This window comes from Taudactylus pleione, unplaced genomic scaffold (genome assembly GCF_031769625.1).
Source record: "Taudactylus pleione unplaced genomic scaffold, aTauple2 ptg001334l, whole genome shotgun sequence".
NCBI classification, from domain to species: Eukaryota; Metazoa; Chordata; class Amphibia; order Anura; family Myobatrachidae; genus Taudactylus; species Taudactylus pleione.
Window position 1 is genome coordinate 2,485,414 of NW_028285734.1, and position 15,468 is coordinate 2,500,881.

At 45.9% G+C, this 15,468-nt stretch overlaps 1 protein-coding gene across 3 annotated transcripts in view; it reads right to left on the reverse strand.

Moving 5' to 3' along the window:
- CROCC (ciliary rootlet coiled-coil, rootletin) overlaps positions 1–15,468 on the reverse strand; it is a 92,558-nt gene that overhangs the window by 72,729 nt on the left and 4,361 nt on the right. Inside the window, exons 1-3 of one of the 3 annotated variants that reach the window (XM_088463253.1) lie at positions 11,349–11,547; positions 7,639–7,780; positions 6,593–6,741 (exon numbers count right to left, since the gene is read on the reverse strand). In XM_088463253.1, coding sequence (XP_088319379.1) covers positions 6,593–6,741; positions 7,639–7,780; positions 11,349–11,408 — 351 coding nt within the window. In that variant the 5' untranslated portion in view covers positions 11,409–11,547. Of the gene's footprint in view, positions 1–6,592; positions 6,742–7,638; positions 7,781–11,348; positions 11,548–15,468 lie in introns of those variants that run through there. The other 2 variants (XM_088463251.1, XM_088463252.1) reach the window with 2 other exon arrangements.

Below are 15,468 nucleotides of genomic sequence, written 5' to 3' on the forward strand. Positions count from 1 at the left end.
TATTCTGCAACATGAAACAGCCAAACTGACCTTTCCCACCTTTGTACATGACCTTGTACCTGCTCATACACCACAGCTGATTGGTCCTCAGAACGACGATTCCGATTGGCTGCTAGTAGCTGTTACTACAATCCACTTCTTGAATCTCAGGCATCTGTGCTTCTTTATCTGACTGAAAGTAGCATAACTTCCCTTGTAATGCAAATATTTCACCTCTGATTATTGTGTTGAATTCAGCATTAAATTTCCTTTCATTTGATATATGAATCATTGCACTGCGTGAAGTGTAACAGTTTTTATAAGCATTCAAATTTCCAAATGTGTCCACAATTTTGGCCACCAGTGAGTGTGTGTGTGTGTGTGTGTGTGTTTATGTATATGTATATATATATATTATCTCTATATAAAGTGTCACATATCACATTAATCAGCACAGTCTGCTGGTGCGTCCTAGTAACATCGCATTGCGACTTAGACGCATTTCAGCAAAAAAAAAAGACGCCCGGCGCTAGCAGAGCAGCACACGACCTGGCGAGTCACTCACACCAGGGTTACGCTGCGTGCCGTATTGGGGCTAGATGTATGAGGACACATCTGTAGGAAAATCAGACTAGTAAACATGATATACATGGATGTCAATGACTAACAACGCATGAAAAATTCTTCAGCTGTCTGTGTGTATGACCCAATGAAGCATGTTCATTTACACGCTTAACATGCCACCAAATACACCATGTAATACTAACATACAAATTGCTGTACTTAGAAAACATCTATGCAATTCGTAAAGGCGGAGGGTGTGTCCTGTGTACAGCGCAGTATCAGTGGTTTGGGGGTAAGGTCAGAGGTCACATCTAAGGGGATACCTTTGAGACGAGACTCATGGATCTGATGGTTACGATGCAAAGAGCCTAAAAGCCATTAATATCAAATACTGATTACTTTTTCCTATTTGTTGCCTATATCCGTTTGAGAAAAGTCTACAGTAATTACCATATTTTTCCCACTTGCAATTGTGTTACCCAGAAGATCAAAGTAGGAGGGATGGAACCAAAGCGCACCCATTATGCGAGAAAAGTGCATGAAAAGGGTCAGATACCCTCCTTTACCTCATGTCGTCACTCGGTGGGGCACAGCTGACTGTATCAGGGCAGGGATCTGGGCAGGTCTCCGTCCATTGCATGGAATGTAGGGCCTAATTCAGCAGAGGACGGAATTACAAAGCCGCACACAAGCAGCTGTGCGATTCCGTCCTGCTAAAATTCCACCGCTGCAGGAGGCTTCTGGAGAGACGAGACGCTTCCTGTTAGCATCTGCGATCGTAGTCTGAGATCACAATCAGTCGTGTGCAGCGACTGAGCCCTCCCGGAAAACGGGGGCGACACACTCCCGTTTCCAGAAACACAAGCAGTCCCTGCTCCACAAACGCCGCTGCCTGTCAATCAGGCAGAAGCATAGGGGGTCCAGCGTGTGTTCTCGCAGGACCTGTTCTGTATATGCGCAAAAACGGTTCCTGCACATGCGCAGATTCCCGACAATCAAGAATCTGCGTGAAAACTCAAAAATGCTGAATCAGCTCCAGAGTCCGGATTAACGCTGCAAATCTACTTGTAGACAGAGAACCCAGAAATGAGTGATTGGATTGTACCTGTAGTTTAGGCTTAGTGGTACAATACACATCTGGGGTCTCCGGGTGCCAGGGAAGCTCTACAGCCAGTAATAGGGGAAGGTGTATACAAAGCACGTTGGGACGACCATCGAAGAATGCCTCTGTCACTCACCATAAGCCACACATTGTGCTGCACACAGCAAGTTTACGGCCTCCTAGGTAACGGTCTCCGCAGCGACCACCCATTCAAGTCATTCTGCGGGTCACTGGCACAGACAGAATGGTTTTACAGACTGGGAAGGGGCACTGCTATTGTGCCACAGAAAGTGCAAGCTCATGTGTACTAGAGATAACTGCGCTCCCCCATGGGAGGAGAATTCTATATAAACTCGGCACCCGAGCTGTATGGTTATTAGGAAGAGGAGCCCAGCACTGTGCATATGTCTGTAAGGGTCCAGGGATGGGGGCTACAACTAGAGAGCGCTCTAACTCACCAGCTATGATTAATGGGAGTCAGGTTTATCACTGGGACGTCCAAGAGTGTGCGTGGAAATTATAAGAGCGACGACACTGCAGGAACCAGTTCTCCTCTACGTCACATGCACTGTACTCATCGCCAAATTCATTCAGTCACATGACCCCCACCCCCACACATTATAATAATAAATTATATATATATATATATATATATATATATATATATATATATATATATATATATATATATATACATATACATATACATACATACACACAGACACCAATCATCAGTGATTCATAATTACAGGAGCCGGAATTAAACACACGTCATTATATACAATGAAATATCGCCTGAACCTCTGGATCATATATATCAGGACACAAACAGAACATCATGTAGTGGTATTAAAAACACAACACAACAGTGATCCTGAAATTGAGCCTAATTAATCATCAATACTAGAGTCACAACTTAGACCTGGCTGATCACAGAACTTATGAATATGTAACTGAAATGACTAGCCTCCCATTACAATGACACAGTGTTATAAATCTGAACCCAAAAGGTAAGAGCCACAAATCAAAGCAGATTAATCATAAATATAAGGGTCATAAATTAAACGGCTAAGATCCCACCTGTGATTTCAATATTTTAATGTTGTAATGTAAGATTCAGAAGGTTTCCCTTTAAAAAAAAAATGCCCAAATGAACCCCCTCCTCTGGGCAGGAATGAAACCATTACTATTCCATGTAAAAGATAACTTCCTGTGCATTACAGGGACTGACAGCTGTTGGGTCCCTAACGTCCTATCACTCATGTAATACAAGTGATAATATTAGCACCGTGTCTCTTATCCCAATTTATATCCCCTAATCCCTGGCCTGTAGAACAAGTTCTGACCCCTGTATGAAACTTACAGCAGGACCAGTAAGAAACCTCGTACTGCATCCATGTGGTTACAGCCGGGGATATGGAGACCACAATAATAATCTATAAAGGATCCTTACTCCCACATACACATCCCGGCTGACAAAGCTGCATTACATTCATTCTGTACATATCAATAATCAGAGAACGGTCGACAGGCTCAAAACGTCACCAAGAGGAACAGATATAATACACTGGTGGCAGTGATCTGCTCTAATAAGTGTGTCCAGTAGGTGGCGTACCTGGATCTCGCAGTCTATGTGGCACAAGCAGCACATTACGATGTATTAGACTAGAGTTTAGATAGCATTAGACTTCCTTATTGTAGAAAGAGATATTTACAGTTACGAAACAACTACAGGTCCCGGAATGCTGGGATTATTCTGGCAATATTGGACGGTTTTACACCCACTTGTCATATTAAGATAGATTTACCATCAGCAGAAATATAACCAGAAACAGCCAATAACTTTCGGTAATACAAATGTGTCCTTATAAATCTTTGCTGCAAATATAGCCTCAGGTGCACAGATATACAGCGGTCACCTATCACATTACTCAGCACAGTCTCCCATATACAGACTCAGGAGCACACAGATATACAGGTGTCACATATCCCATTACTCAGCACAGTCTCCCATATACAGACTCAGGAGCACACAGATATACAGGTGTCACATATCACATTACTCAGCGCAGTCTCCCATATACAGACTCAGGAGCACACAGATATACAGGTGTCACATATCACATTACTCAGCGCAGTCTCCCATATACAGACTCAGGAGCACACAGATATACAGGTGTCACATATCACATTACTCAGCGCAGTCTCCCATATACAGACTCAGGAGCACACAGATATACAGGTGTCACATATCACATTACTCAGCGCAGTCTCCCATATACAGACTCAGGAGCACACAGATATACAGGTGTCACATATCACATTACTCAGCGCAGTCTCCCATATACAGACTCAGGAGCACACAGATATACAGGTGTCACATATCACATTACTCAGCGCAGTCTCCCATATACAGACTCAGGAGCACACAGATATACAGGTGTCACATATCACATTACTCAGCGCAGTCTCCCATATACAGACTCAGGAGCACACATATATACAGGTGTCACATATCACATTACTCAGCGCAGTCTCCCATATACAGACTCAGGAGCACACAGATATACAGGTGTCACATATCACATTACTCAGCGCAGTCTCCTATATACAGACTCAGGAGCACACAGATATACAGGTGTCACATATCACATTACTCAGCGCAGTCTCCCATATACAGACTCAGGAGCACACAGATATACAGGTGTCACATATCACATTACTCAGCGCAGTCTCCTATATACAGACTCAGGAGCACACAGATATACAGGTGTCACATATCACATTACACAGCGCAGTTTCCCCATATACAGACTCAGGAGCACACATATAATATTGCATTACTCAGCGCAGTCTCCCATATACAGACTCAGGAGCACACAGATATACAGGTGTCACATATCACCCGACGCTAGCAGAGTAACACAGAACCGGGCGGCTTACCCACGCCAAGCATGTGGTGTATTTAGGCTAGATGTATGAGGACACATCTGTATGCTGAGTGAACGGACTGTGTATAACTCAGGATTAGTGATATTAATGGTAGCTGGTGTATCGTTTGCTGCAGGTTATCTGCTAAATTTTCTGACTGTAGCACAATATGTAGCAGCATTAGTATCACGGTAGCAGCATTAGTATCACGGAAGCAGCATTAGTATCACGGTAGCAGCATTAGTATCACGGTAGCAGCATTAGTATCACGGTAGCAGCATTAGTATCACGGTAACAATATTACATCTTTATACTTCTGTCAGTGATGAACAGAATGTGTTAGTCATTAGCTAGAAGAGCATTAGGCCCATTCATCTTACTAGGATCAGCCTCTGCATTAACATTATTATTCTCAGTATAAATTGCTTTTCTTTTTAGAACACTGCGTGCCCCTGGTCACATCCCATGAAGTGGAAGGTTACTCATTTCTCCGCTAACAGGGTAACTGGGAACGCTGGAGATACATACTGCCGGGGGTCTGTTGTGGGAACATCAGGGACAATGATGATCCAATGAATGCGCCATTGAGAGTCGCTCACCCCACTGGCAAATACCGGGCAAGTCCCAGCCTGCCCGTTGCCACTCACTGCTCACCGCCTGCCCAGGCATGATCTTCTACAGACCCAAAGTCCTGCCGCCCCCCCCAGTGACAAATGACAGACAGGCAGCTCTGGATTAGACAACACTTGAATAATGTGCACAGAGCTGTCTCTCCACCAATCACAGGACGCCTGGAGAGGCCTCCCAACACAACAGGCGGCGGTGTCTGCCGCGGAGAGCCTCACTTAGTGCTAGGAGCACATGCAGCTGGAGGCTGTAAGCTGGCACCTAGAGAGGTCTCCCAACACAACAGGCGGCGGTGTCTGTCGCGGAGAGCCTCACTTAGTGCTAGGAGCACATGCAGCTGGAGGCTGTAAGCTGGCACCTGGATAAAGCAGATCACAGTAGAAAGGTGCAAATGCTATTTCTGTGCACGGAGGGAAAATGCTGTCTGGTTTACGTGTGACACAGAAGCACTGGGCAGAAAGTTAGCAGCAAGCTGGGACACCCGCCCCACCTTCCCATCTCTACTCCTGCCTCCACAGAATTGCATCATGGGATGGCAAAGTATAGAGCTACTCCAAACTGCAAATCAGGAACAAAGGCTCTAAGCCAGGAATCACATAAAGTACTTATACCTTATAAATGCCTTGTGTAGGGCCAGGGCCGGCTCTAGGGGTGTTCGACCAGTGCGGTCGCACAGGGGCGCCACCCATAGAGGGCGCACTCCTCCCCAACATCCCGAAGTGGCCCGCGGGTGGTCAAATCGGGAGGTTGGTGCCGGACCCCCGGAGTCTGAATGGATGCTGCTCGCATGCGCGCGGCATCCATTCAGTGACGGGAGAGGACTGGGGGAAGCCCAGCTAGTGAGACTCCCTCCAGCCTGACGTTATTTGGAGGCGTGCCATACAGACACGCCTCCAAATAAAGTCACATAGGGGGCGTGACCTATGGTTATTAGGCCACTCCCCCAATTCCGGTCGCCGATGGCGGCACTGGGTGTTCTTACCCCTGGAGCCGGCCCTGTGTAGGGCTGTCACGTGAATATAGTAAGAGAATTGAAGTGTATATTTACACAACACTAATACAAAGCCACATTATCACACAGAAATCCTACGGGATAATCGGAAGCTAGATATGTACTGGGAATGTCTATACAATGGAGCAGTACAACGCTTTCCATTACAACAAACTGCACACTCATCATGATCCCGCCTGTAGGTGGCGCTGTTACTATTGATGTCCGCAGAGGTTAAGTCAGCGACTAATACAGTATCATACAACATGAAGGGAATGACACAAAACAACATTTCTAACCAAGTAGGATTAATAGAATCATGAGAAAATAAGAATGATTGTGTCTCATTTTGCCCAACACATTAAATGGTATTCTGGTGCACAAGCAGCACCTCTTACCCTCTCGCTTATTGCGTTGTACTTAATGGCCAACTCATCCCTCTCTGCGCGGCTCTGCGCCAACAGGTCCTCCACTCGGGATAGCTCCTGCTGCAGGATGCGGTTTTCCTCTTGCAGAGACAGGAGAGATGACATGTCTGCGGGGAGACCTGCAGGGAGTAAATCAGAGACCACGTCTGTAGATAGGATACGTGCAGGAGACGCGCAAACCGGACTGCCGGGGACTGTGGTCAGACGTATGCCAATTAGGCGTATAACCAGTGTAATCCTGATATGCTGTCAGTGAGGCGTGCGCAGGAAAGGGCATAGGCTGAAAACACGGCCACAGTCAGATATCTCGCACATCACACATCCCTTCAGGCAAGGGAATCTTTTTTAAATAAAGTATTTAGTTAAACCGGACAGTGAGCAGCACTATTAGGACTAACCTGAGCTGCTATATTCATATAATGCAGTGAAAACATGAAATTCTGCTTAAAAACAAATAAAGGAATTATAGCACAATTGTGTAATGTACATATCATAAAGCTGTTCTCACTGAGCAAAACTGAGGCACTATTAACCTCGCCAAGTAATGTCTCATTCAAACGTCAATGACAGGTATGGAAAATAAATTGTATTACTGTATAGCCTGCAGGTGGCAGTGTTGTATATATATTTTCTTCTCTCCAACACATCACAGTTACCATGAATTCCTTACCCTAAGGCACCATCCTTCGAAGATACCGCGTCACCCTTCGCCTACGTACTGCTCTTCTGTACACAGAAACAGCTAACCTACATAGGTAGCGATACTGACCACATCCCCACCCTCTGTGCTACGAAATGTATGCAAATAGGACATATGGAGAACGGCGCATCAGGAGCACTTAATGCTCAGGCTTTAATCATAGACCAACTCCATCCCTGCATCAGGACCTAAAGGACACAGGAAGCCATCAAGCCGGGACACCCTAATACCCCTGTAAGACACCTGAGATCTGTGATGCAGCGCTGGGACAATGTTGGAATGTGCACAGAAACCAGCCCAGTGTATGTGTACCCACCAGGGTCTGGCGGAGGGCTGAGGTTCCTTATAACGATCTCTCGGATGCGAGCCGGCAGCCGGGCAGGGAGGGAGTTTGTGGGGTCTCCACGCACGGTCAGACACTTCTCTTCTGCACAGCCTAGCACCCGGATAGACAGCTCCTGCATGGGACGAGAAATAGCTCATTAGCACAGGGACGGCCATATAAAATGTGAGGAGGTGTGAAAGGAATAAGAAAATAAACAGGGAGAGATGGTACAAGATCAAATAATTGGAATAATCCACTATAATTGATGAATGAATAAAATCCCTGCTCGGTGACACAACATGACTGTACATGGTGATAATGGAGATCTCCTATGGTACCTGAATTCATCTGCACCCAATGAATGAATGAATGAATGGATGGATGAATGAATGGATGGATGAATGAATGGAGGCCCTCTACAACATGAATATGTACTCTGTGAATGAATGAATGAATGAATGAATGAATGGATGGATGAGTGAATGAATCCCTCTACAACATGAATATGTACTCTGTGAATGAATGAATGAATGAATAAATGAATGAGCCCTCTACAACATGAATATGTACTCTGTGAATGAATGAATGAATAAATGAATGAGCCCTCTACAACATGAACATGTACTCTGTGAATGAATGAATGAGTTTGCATCTATCCATTTTTGATTAAATCTGTACTGACTGACTTACTGAAGACTCTACAAATGATTATTCTGTATTCTGGGAATGAATGAGTTTAGCGCTATCCATCAGTGATTAAATCTGTACTTTGTGAATGATATCCTCACACGGAATGGGTATGAAGTCCCGGCAGCTGAATAGCCACCAATTCATATCCCGACGCCGGCAACCCGAAGGGAGAAAATCCCAACAGGACAGGTGAGTACTTTAACCTTCCCCCTGGGGCGCCTATCCCTAACCTCCCCCCCCCCCCTTCACCGAACCCTACAAGGGGGGTCCCAAGCCCTAACCCCTCTATGCTCCCTGAACCTAACCATTCACACACACACCCCCGCACGCGGCTAAGAGCGTCCCAGACTTAGCGCATTCGGTCTGGCGTTCCGGCGTCAGGATTAAGATAAGCGTCGGTATTTTGACGCCTATCTTAAATCCCTTGCCGGGATTCGGATGTCGGTATTGAGCTCTCATAACTACATGCCCCTCATATAACTACACTGAATGAATCTGTATTCGGTGAGTGAATGAGATCTTTTCGCCACTACAATACCTTCATTTGTGCTAAAATAAAATAAACAGGACCCGATTCTGCATCAAATAATAACTCTGCACTCTGCAGCAGAAACCATATATACACTAGAGGAGATCATCTTACTTGTAAGGTGAATTTAGGAAGAGTAGTATATTTATTACCAGGTATGTATAGAGCACACACAATGTTAGACAGCCTTTTATAGAGAATATTTCAGACACTCCAATTAGTTCATGCACCAATGGAGCTAACAATCTACAGATGTGTCCACATACATCTTTCCTCTGTGCGCTACAAGTCTCGTTAAACAACATGCGAGTGCCATGCGACTCTATAGAGCCGAGCGTCTGTTGTTGCAAAGATTTACCTTACAATGCGCTGTGACACTGTAAGGTAGCATTCCGCATGCAGATACAGCGGCACACAGAATACAGGCATTCCGCATGCAGATACAGCCGCACACAGAATACAGGCATTCCGCATGCAGATACAGCCGCACACAGAATACAGGCATTCCGCATGCAGATACAGCCGCACACAGAATACAGGCATTCCGCATGCAGATACAGCCGCACACAGAATACAGGCATTCCGCATGCAGATACAGCCGCACACAGAATACAGGCATTCCGCATGCAGATACAGCCGCACACAGAATACAGGCATTCCGCATGCAGATACAGCCGCACACAGAATACAGGCATTCCGCATGCAGATACAGCCACACACAGAATACAGGCATTCCGCATGCAGATACAGCCACACACAGAATACAGGCATTCCGCATGCAGATACAGCCGCAGCCGCACACAGAATACAGGCATTCCGCATACAGATACAGCCACAGCAGAAAACAGAATACAGGCATTCCGCATGCAGATACGGCCGCAGCCGCACAAAGAATACAGGCATTCCTAATGCAGATACAGTCGCACACAGAATACATGCATTCCGCATGCAGATACAGTCGCACACAGAATACAGGCATGCCGCACATCAGTTTACTCAGCGGAGGCTGCTTGGTCACGGAAATACGCCCTGCGCTACTGAGTCACACCGCAGCATGGCGCAACTAGAAGGGCTGTTTAATGCGCAAGGAAGTAAAATGTATGTGCACACATCTGTATATTCCCTATCACACACACACACACACGTTTATCCTACCAGTATGTGCACAAATCTGTATACTCCCTATCACACAGACACACCCACACACGCAGTTACCCTACCAGTATGTGTTTGGTGTTTGAGAAAACCAGAGGACTTGGAGAAAAACCCACACAAACACAGGGAGAACATACAAACTCTGCACAGTTAGAGCCTTGGTGAGAATCAAACCCAAGACCTCAGTGCTGTAAGGCAGCAATCTACACCCTGATAGGTCAGACACCAGCACACAGTATATAGGGGCCAGGGCCCAGCAGCTGTATATCAGACAGACCCTATAATCTATACTCTGACAGATAGGACACCAGCACACAGTAGATAGGGGCTGGGGTCCCAGCAGCTATATATCAGACAGACCCTATAATCTACACCGATAGGTCAGACACTAGCACACAGTATACAGGGGCCGGGGCCCAGCAGCTGTATATCAGACAGACCCTATAATCTACACCGATAGGTCAGACACCAGGACACAGTATATAGGGGAAGGGGTCCCAGCAGCTGTATATCAGATGTCCTATAATCTACACCGATAGGTCAGACACCAGCACACAGTATATAGGGGCCGGGGTCCCAGCAGCTGTATATCAGACAGACCCTATAATCTACACTGATAGGTCAGACACCAGCACACAGTATATAGGGGCCGGGGTCCCAGCAGCTGTATATCAGACAGACCCTATAATCTAGACCGATAGGTCAGACACTAGCACACAGTATACAGGGTCCGGGGTCCCAGCAGCTGTATATCAGATGTCCTATAATCTAGACCGATAGATCAGACACCAGGACACAGTATATAGGGGCCGGGGTCCCAGCAGCTGTATATCAGACAGACCCTATAATCTACACAAATAGGTCAGACACCAGAGCTCAGTATATAGGGGCCTGGGTCCCAGCAGCTGTATATCAGACAGACCCTATAATCTACACCGATAGGTCAGACACCAGGACACAGTATATAAAGTGATGGTGTTGCCTGTAGCAACCAGATTCTAACTATCATCTCCCTTTTGCATCCTAAAAATATAAAATAGTAGGAAGCGGATTGGTTGCTATGGGCAACACCACCATTTGATTGTGTTAGAAGCGTTAGTAAATCTATCCTCAGTATATTGGGGCCTAGGTCTCAGCCATCATGTACTGTAACAAAAGAGAAAGCAGAAAGTAAACATAAAGAAGTGTAAGCTCAGATGACAAGTCACAAAGTCCATACTGTATATACATCAAAGTTTATACATTAGAGGAGACACTGGCCATAGGTCTGATACTGTGATAAGATGCTATACTCTAACCTAAGGCGGCAGCGGAAGCCGTAACCAACCTCTATCACATCCTCCAGTTTCAGCTCAGCGTGGTCCAGAGTCTCCTCCACAGCACTCATCGATGCCCCGGCCCCTAATGAGCCTCAGAGGACGCCGGCAGAGAACCATGGACCCCTCATTTGTAGCAGCACACCCTATGATCCCTGGAGACTTGTCTGCCAGACCCCATGGGGGTAATGCACCTCCTCCCCCTCCTATTACACACAACAGAGACTGTGGCTGAGCTTAGAATGAAATCTGTTTAGCTCCCCCCTCTATCATCCCTCTGACCAGGCTGCAAGTGTCCCTGTGATTGTCAGGAGAGACCCTCCCACTCCCAATCCAGACCTTAGATCCTGAGCGGCCCTAGAGCCTGCTATGTTCGCACCCATCATCCATGCACGGTCAGACACTTCTCCCAGTGGTGCTGCATGTGGGCACTAGGACCCTGTGGCTGTAGACTCCTCTAGAAGTTATTGTATCCATGGAAATCCCAAACTTCCAGGATCACATGCATCCCTATGTCCCTTGCACTGAATTATGGGGCAGTAAAGTGCCGGGAACTTTACATGCCAATACCAGGGCAGCCTGGGAGCCTGAGGGGTCTGTAGGTCAGTTATGTAGATGACCTCCCCTGTGAATATATAATAATTATACAGACACAAAGTAATAAAAAGCACATAGCACAGATGACTGGAAATCCCAATTACAGGGGCTTTATTGGCTGTGCACCTAAGTCTGGGTGTACCATAGAGTAAGGGGCATCACTTGCCCCCCAGAGGGGTGGAGAGAGAAATTAATCTGGAGTGCATTCTGCTAGTATGGGGGCAAAATTATCTCCCCATCCAACACATGACTTTCATACGTTATATAACAGCCTAAAGTTCAAGGAGAAATATACCAGGCGTCTACTATGTAGGGCGGGTCATCAGCCATCGATGGTCTAGCTACCATCGATGGTTAGTGTATAATATCGATGGCTTGAGCCTGATGGTGAAACAGAAATGAGTTTTGCACATGTGTGGGCACCAAAAACAAACAATGGAAGGCTCACCATCACTTGTTTCTGCATGATAGAGAGAAAAATGGATGGGAACACTATGTATTAGGGGGTATATATTATGTAAAGTGGGGTTGGGGTACACTGTGTTGGGGGTATGTATACTGGGGTTGGGGGACACTCTGCGTTGGAAGTATATGTATACTGGGGTTGGGGTACACTCTGCATTGGAAGTATATGTATACTGGGGTTGGGGTACACTCTGCATTGGAAGTGTATGTATACTGGGGTTGGGGTACACTCTGCATTGGAAGTGTATGTATAATGGGGTTGGGGTACACTCTGCATTGGAAGTGTATGTATAATGGGGTTGGGGTACACTCTGCATTGGAAGTGTATGTATAATGGGGTTGGGGTACACTCTGCATTGGAAGTGTATGTATAATGGGGTTGGGGTACACTCTGCATTGGAAGTGTATGTATAATGGGGTTGGGGTACACTCTGCATTGGAAGTGTATGTATAATGGGGTTGGGGTACACTCTGCATTGGAAGTGTATGTATAATGGGGTTGGGGTACACTCTGCATTGGAAGTGTATGTATAATGGGGTTGGGGTACACTCTGCATTGGAAGTGTATGTATAATGGGGTTGGGGTACACTCTGCATTGGAAGTGTATGTATAATGGGGTTGGGGTACACTCTGCATTGGAAGTGTATGTATACTGGGGTTGGGGTACACTCTGCATTGGAAGTGTATGTATACTGGGGTTGGGGTACACTCTGCATTGGAAGTGTATGTATACTGGGGTTGGGGTACACTCTGCATTGGAAGTGTATGTATACTGGGGTTGGGGTACACTCTGCATTGGAAGTGTATGTATACTGGGGTTGGGGTACACTCTGCATTGGAAGTGTATGTATACTGGGGTTGGGGTACACTCTGCATTGGAAGTGTATGTATACTGGGGTTGGGGTACACTCTGCATTGGAAGTGTATGTATACTGGGGTTGGGGTACACTCTGCATTGGAAGTGTATGTATACTGGGATTGGGGTACACTCTGCATTGGAAGTGTATGTATACTGGGGTTGGGGTACACTCTGCATTGGAAGTGTATGTATACTGGGGTTGGGGTACACTCTGCATTGGAAGTGTATGTATACTGGGGTTGGGGTACACTCTGCATTGGAAGTGTATGTATACTGGGGTTGGGGTACACTCTGCATTGGAAGTGTATGTATACTGGGGTTGGGGTACACTCTGCATTGGAAGTGTATGTATACTGGGGTTGGGGTACACTCTGCATTGGAAGTGTATGTATACTGGGGTTGGGGTACACTCTGCATTGGAAGTGTATGTATACTGGGGTTGGGGTACACTCTGCATTGGAAGTGTATGTATACTGGGGTTGGGGTACACTCTGCATTGGAAGTGTATGTATAATGAGGTTGGGGTACACTCTGCGTTGGAAGTGTATGTATAATGAGGTTGGGGTACACTCTGCGTTGGAAGTGTATGTATAATGAGGTTGGGGTACACTCTGCGTTGGAAGTGTATGTATAATGGGGTTGAGGTACACTGTGTTGGAAGTGTATGTATAATAGGGTTGGGGTACCCTCTGTGTTGGAAGTGTATGTATAATGAGGTTGGGGTACATTCTGTGTTGGAAGTGTATGTATAATAGGGTTGGGGTACACTCTGTGTAGGAAGTGTATGTATAATGGGGTTGAGGTACATTCCCCCAACCCTATTATACATATATTCCCAACACAGAGTGTACCCCAACCCCATTATACATATACTCCTAACACAGTGTACCCCAACCCCATTATACATATATTCCTAACACATAGTGTACCCCAAACCCATTATACATACACCAACACATAGTGTACCCCAACCCATGTGTGCCCCAATACAGAGTGTACGCCAACACCAGTATACATATACCCCAGAGCATACCCCAACCCTATTATACATATATTCCCAACACAGAGTGTACCCCAACCCCATTAAACATATACTCCTAACACATAGTGTACCCAAACCCATTATGTGTGCCCCAATACAGAGTGTAAACCAACACCAGTATACATATACCCCCAGAGTGTACCCCAATCCCATTATACATATATTCCCAACACAGAGTGTACCCCAATCCCATTATACATATATTCCCAACACAGTGTACCCCAACCCCATTATAAATACACTTCCAACACAGAGTGTACACCATCCCCATTATACATATACTCCTAACACATAGTGTACCCCAACCCATTATATGTGTGCCCCAATACAGAGTGTACACCAACACCAGTATACATATACCAACAGAGTGTAACCCATAATGGGGTTGGGGTACACTGTGTTGGAAGTGTATGTATAATGAGGTTGGGGAACACTCTGTGTTGGAAGTCTATGTATAATGGGGTTGGGGTACATATTCCCAACACAGAGTGTACCCCAACCCCATTATACATATACTCATAACACAGTGTACCCCAACCCATTATATGTGTGCCCCAATACAGAGTGTAAACCAACACCAGTATACATATACCCCCAGAGTGTAACCCAACCCCATTATACATATATTCCCAACACAGAGTGTACCCCAACCCCATTATGCCCCCAGAGTGTAACCATTATACATATACTCCTAACACAGTGTACCCCAACCCCATTATACATACACCAACACAGTGTACCCCAACCCATTATATGTGTTCCCCAATACACAGTGTACACCAACACCAGTATACATATACCCCCAGAGCGTACCAAAACCCTATTATACCTATATTCCCAACACAGTGTACCCCAACCCCATTATACATATACTCCTAACACATAGTGTACCCCAACCCATTATATGTGTGCCCCAATACAGAGTGTACACCAACACCAGTATACATATACCCCCAGAGTGTACCCCAACCCTATTATACATATATTCCCAACACAGAGTGTACCCCAAACCCCATTATACATACACCAACACAGTGTACCCCAACCCATTATATGTGTGCCCCAATACAGAGTGTACATCAACACCAGTATACATATACCAACAGAGTGTAACCCATAATGGGGTTGGGGTACACTGTGTTGGAAGTGTATGTATAATGGGGTTGG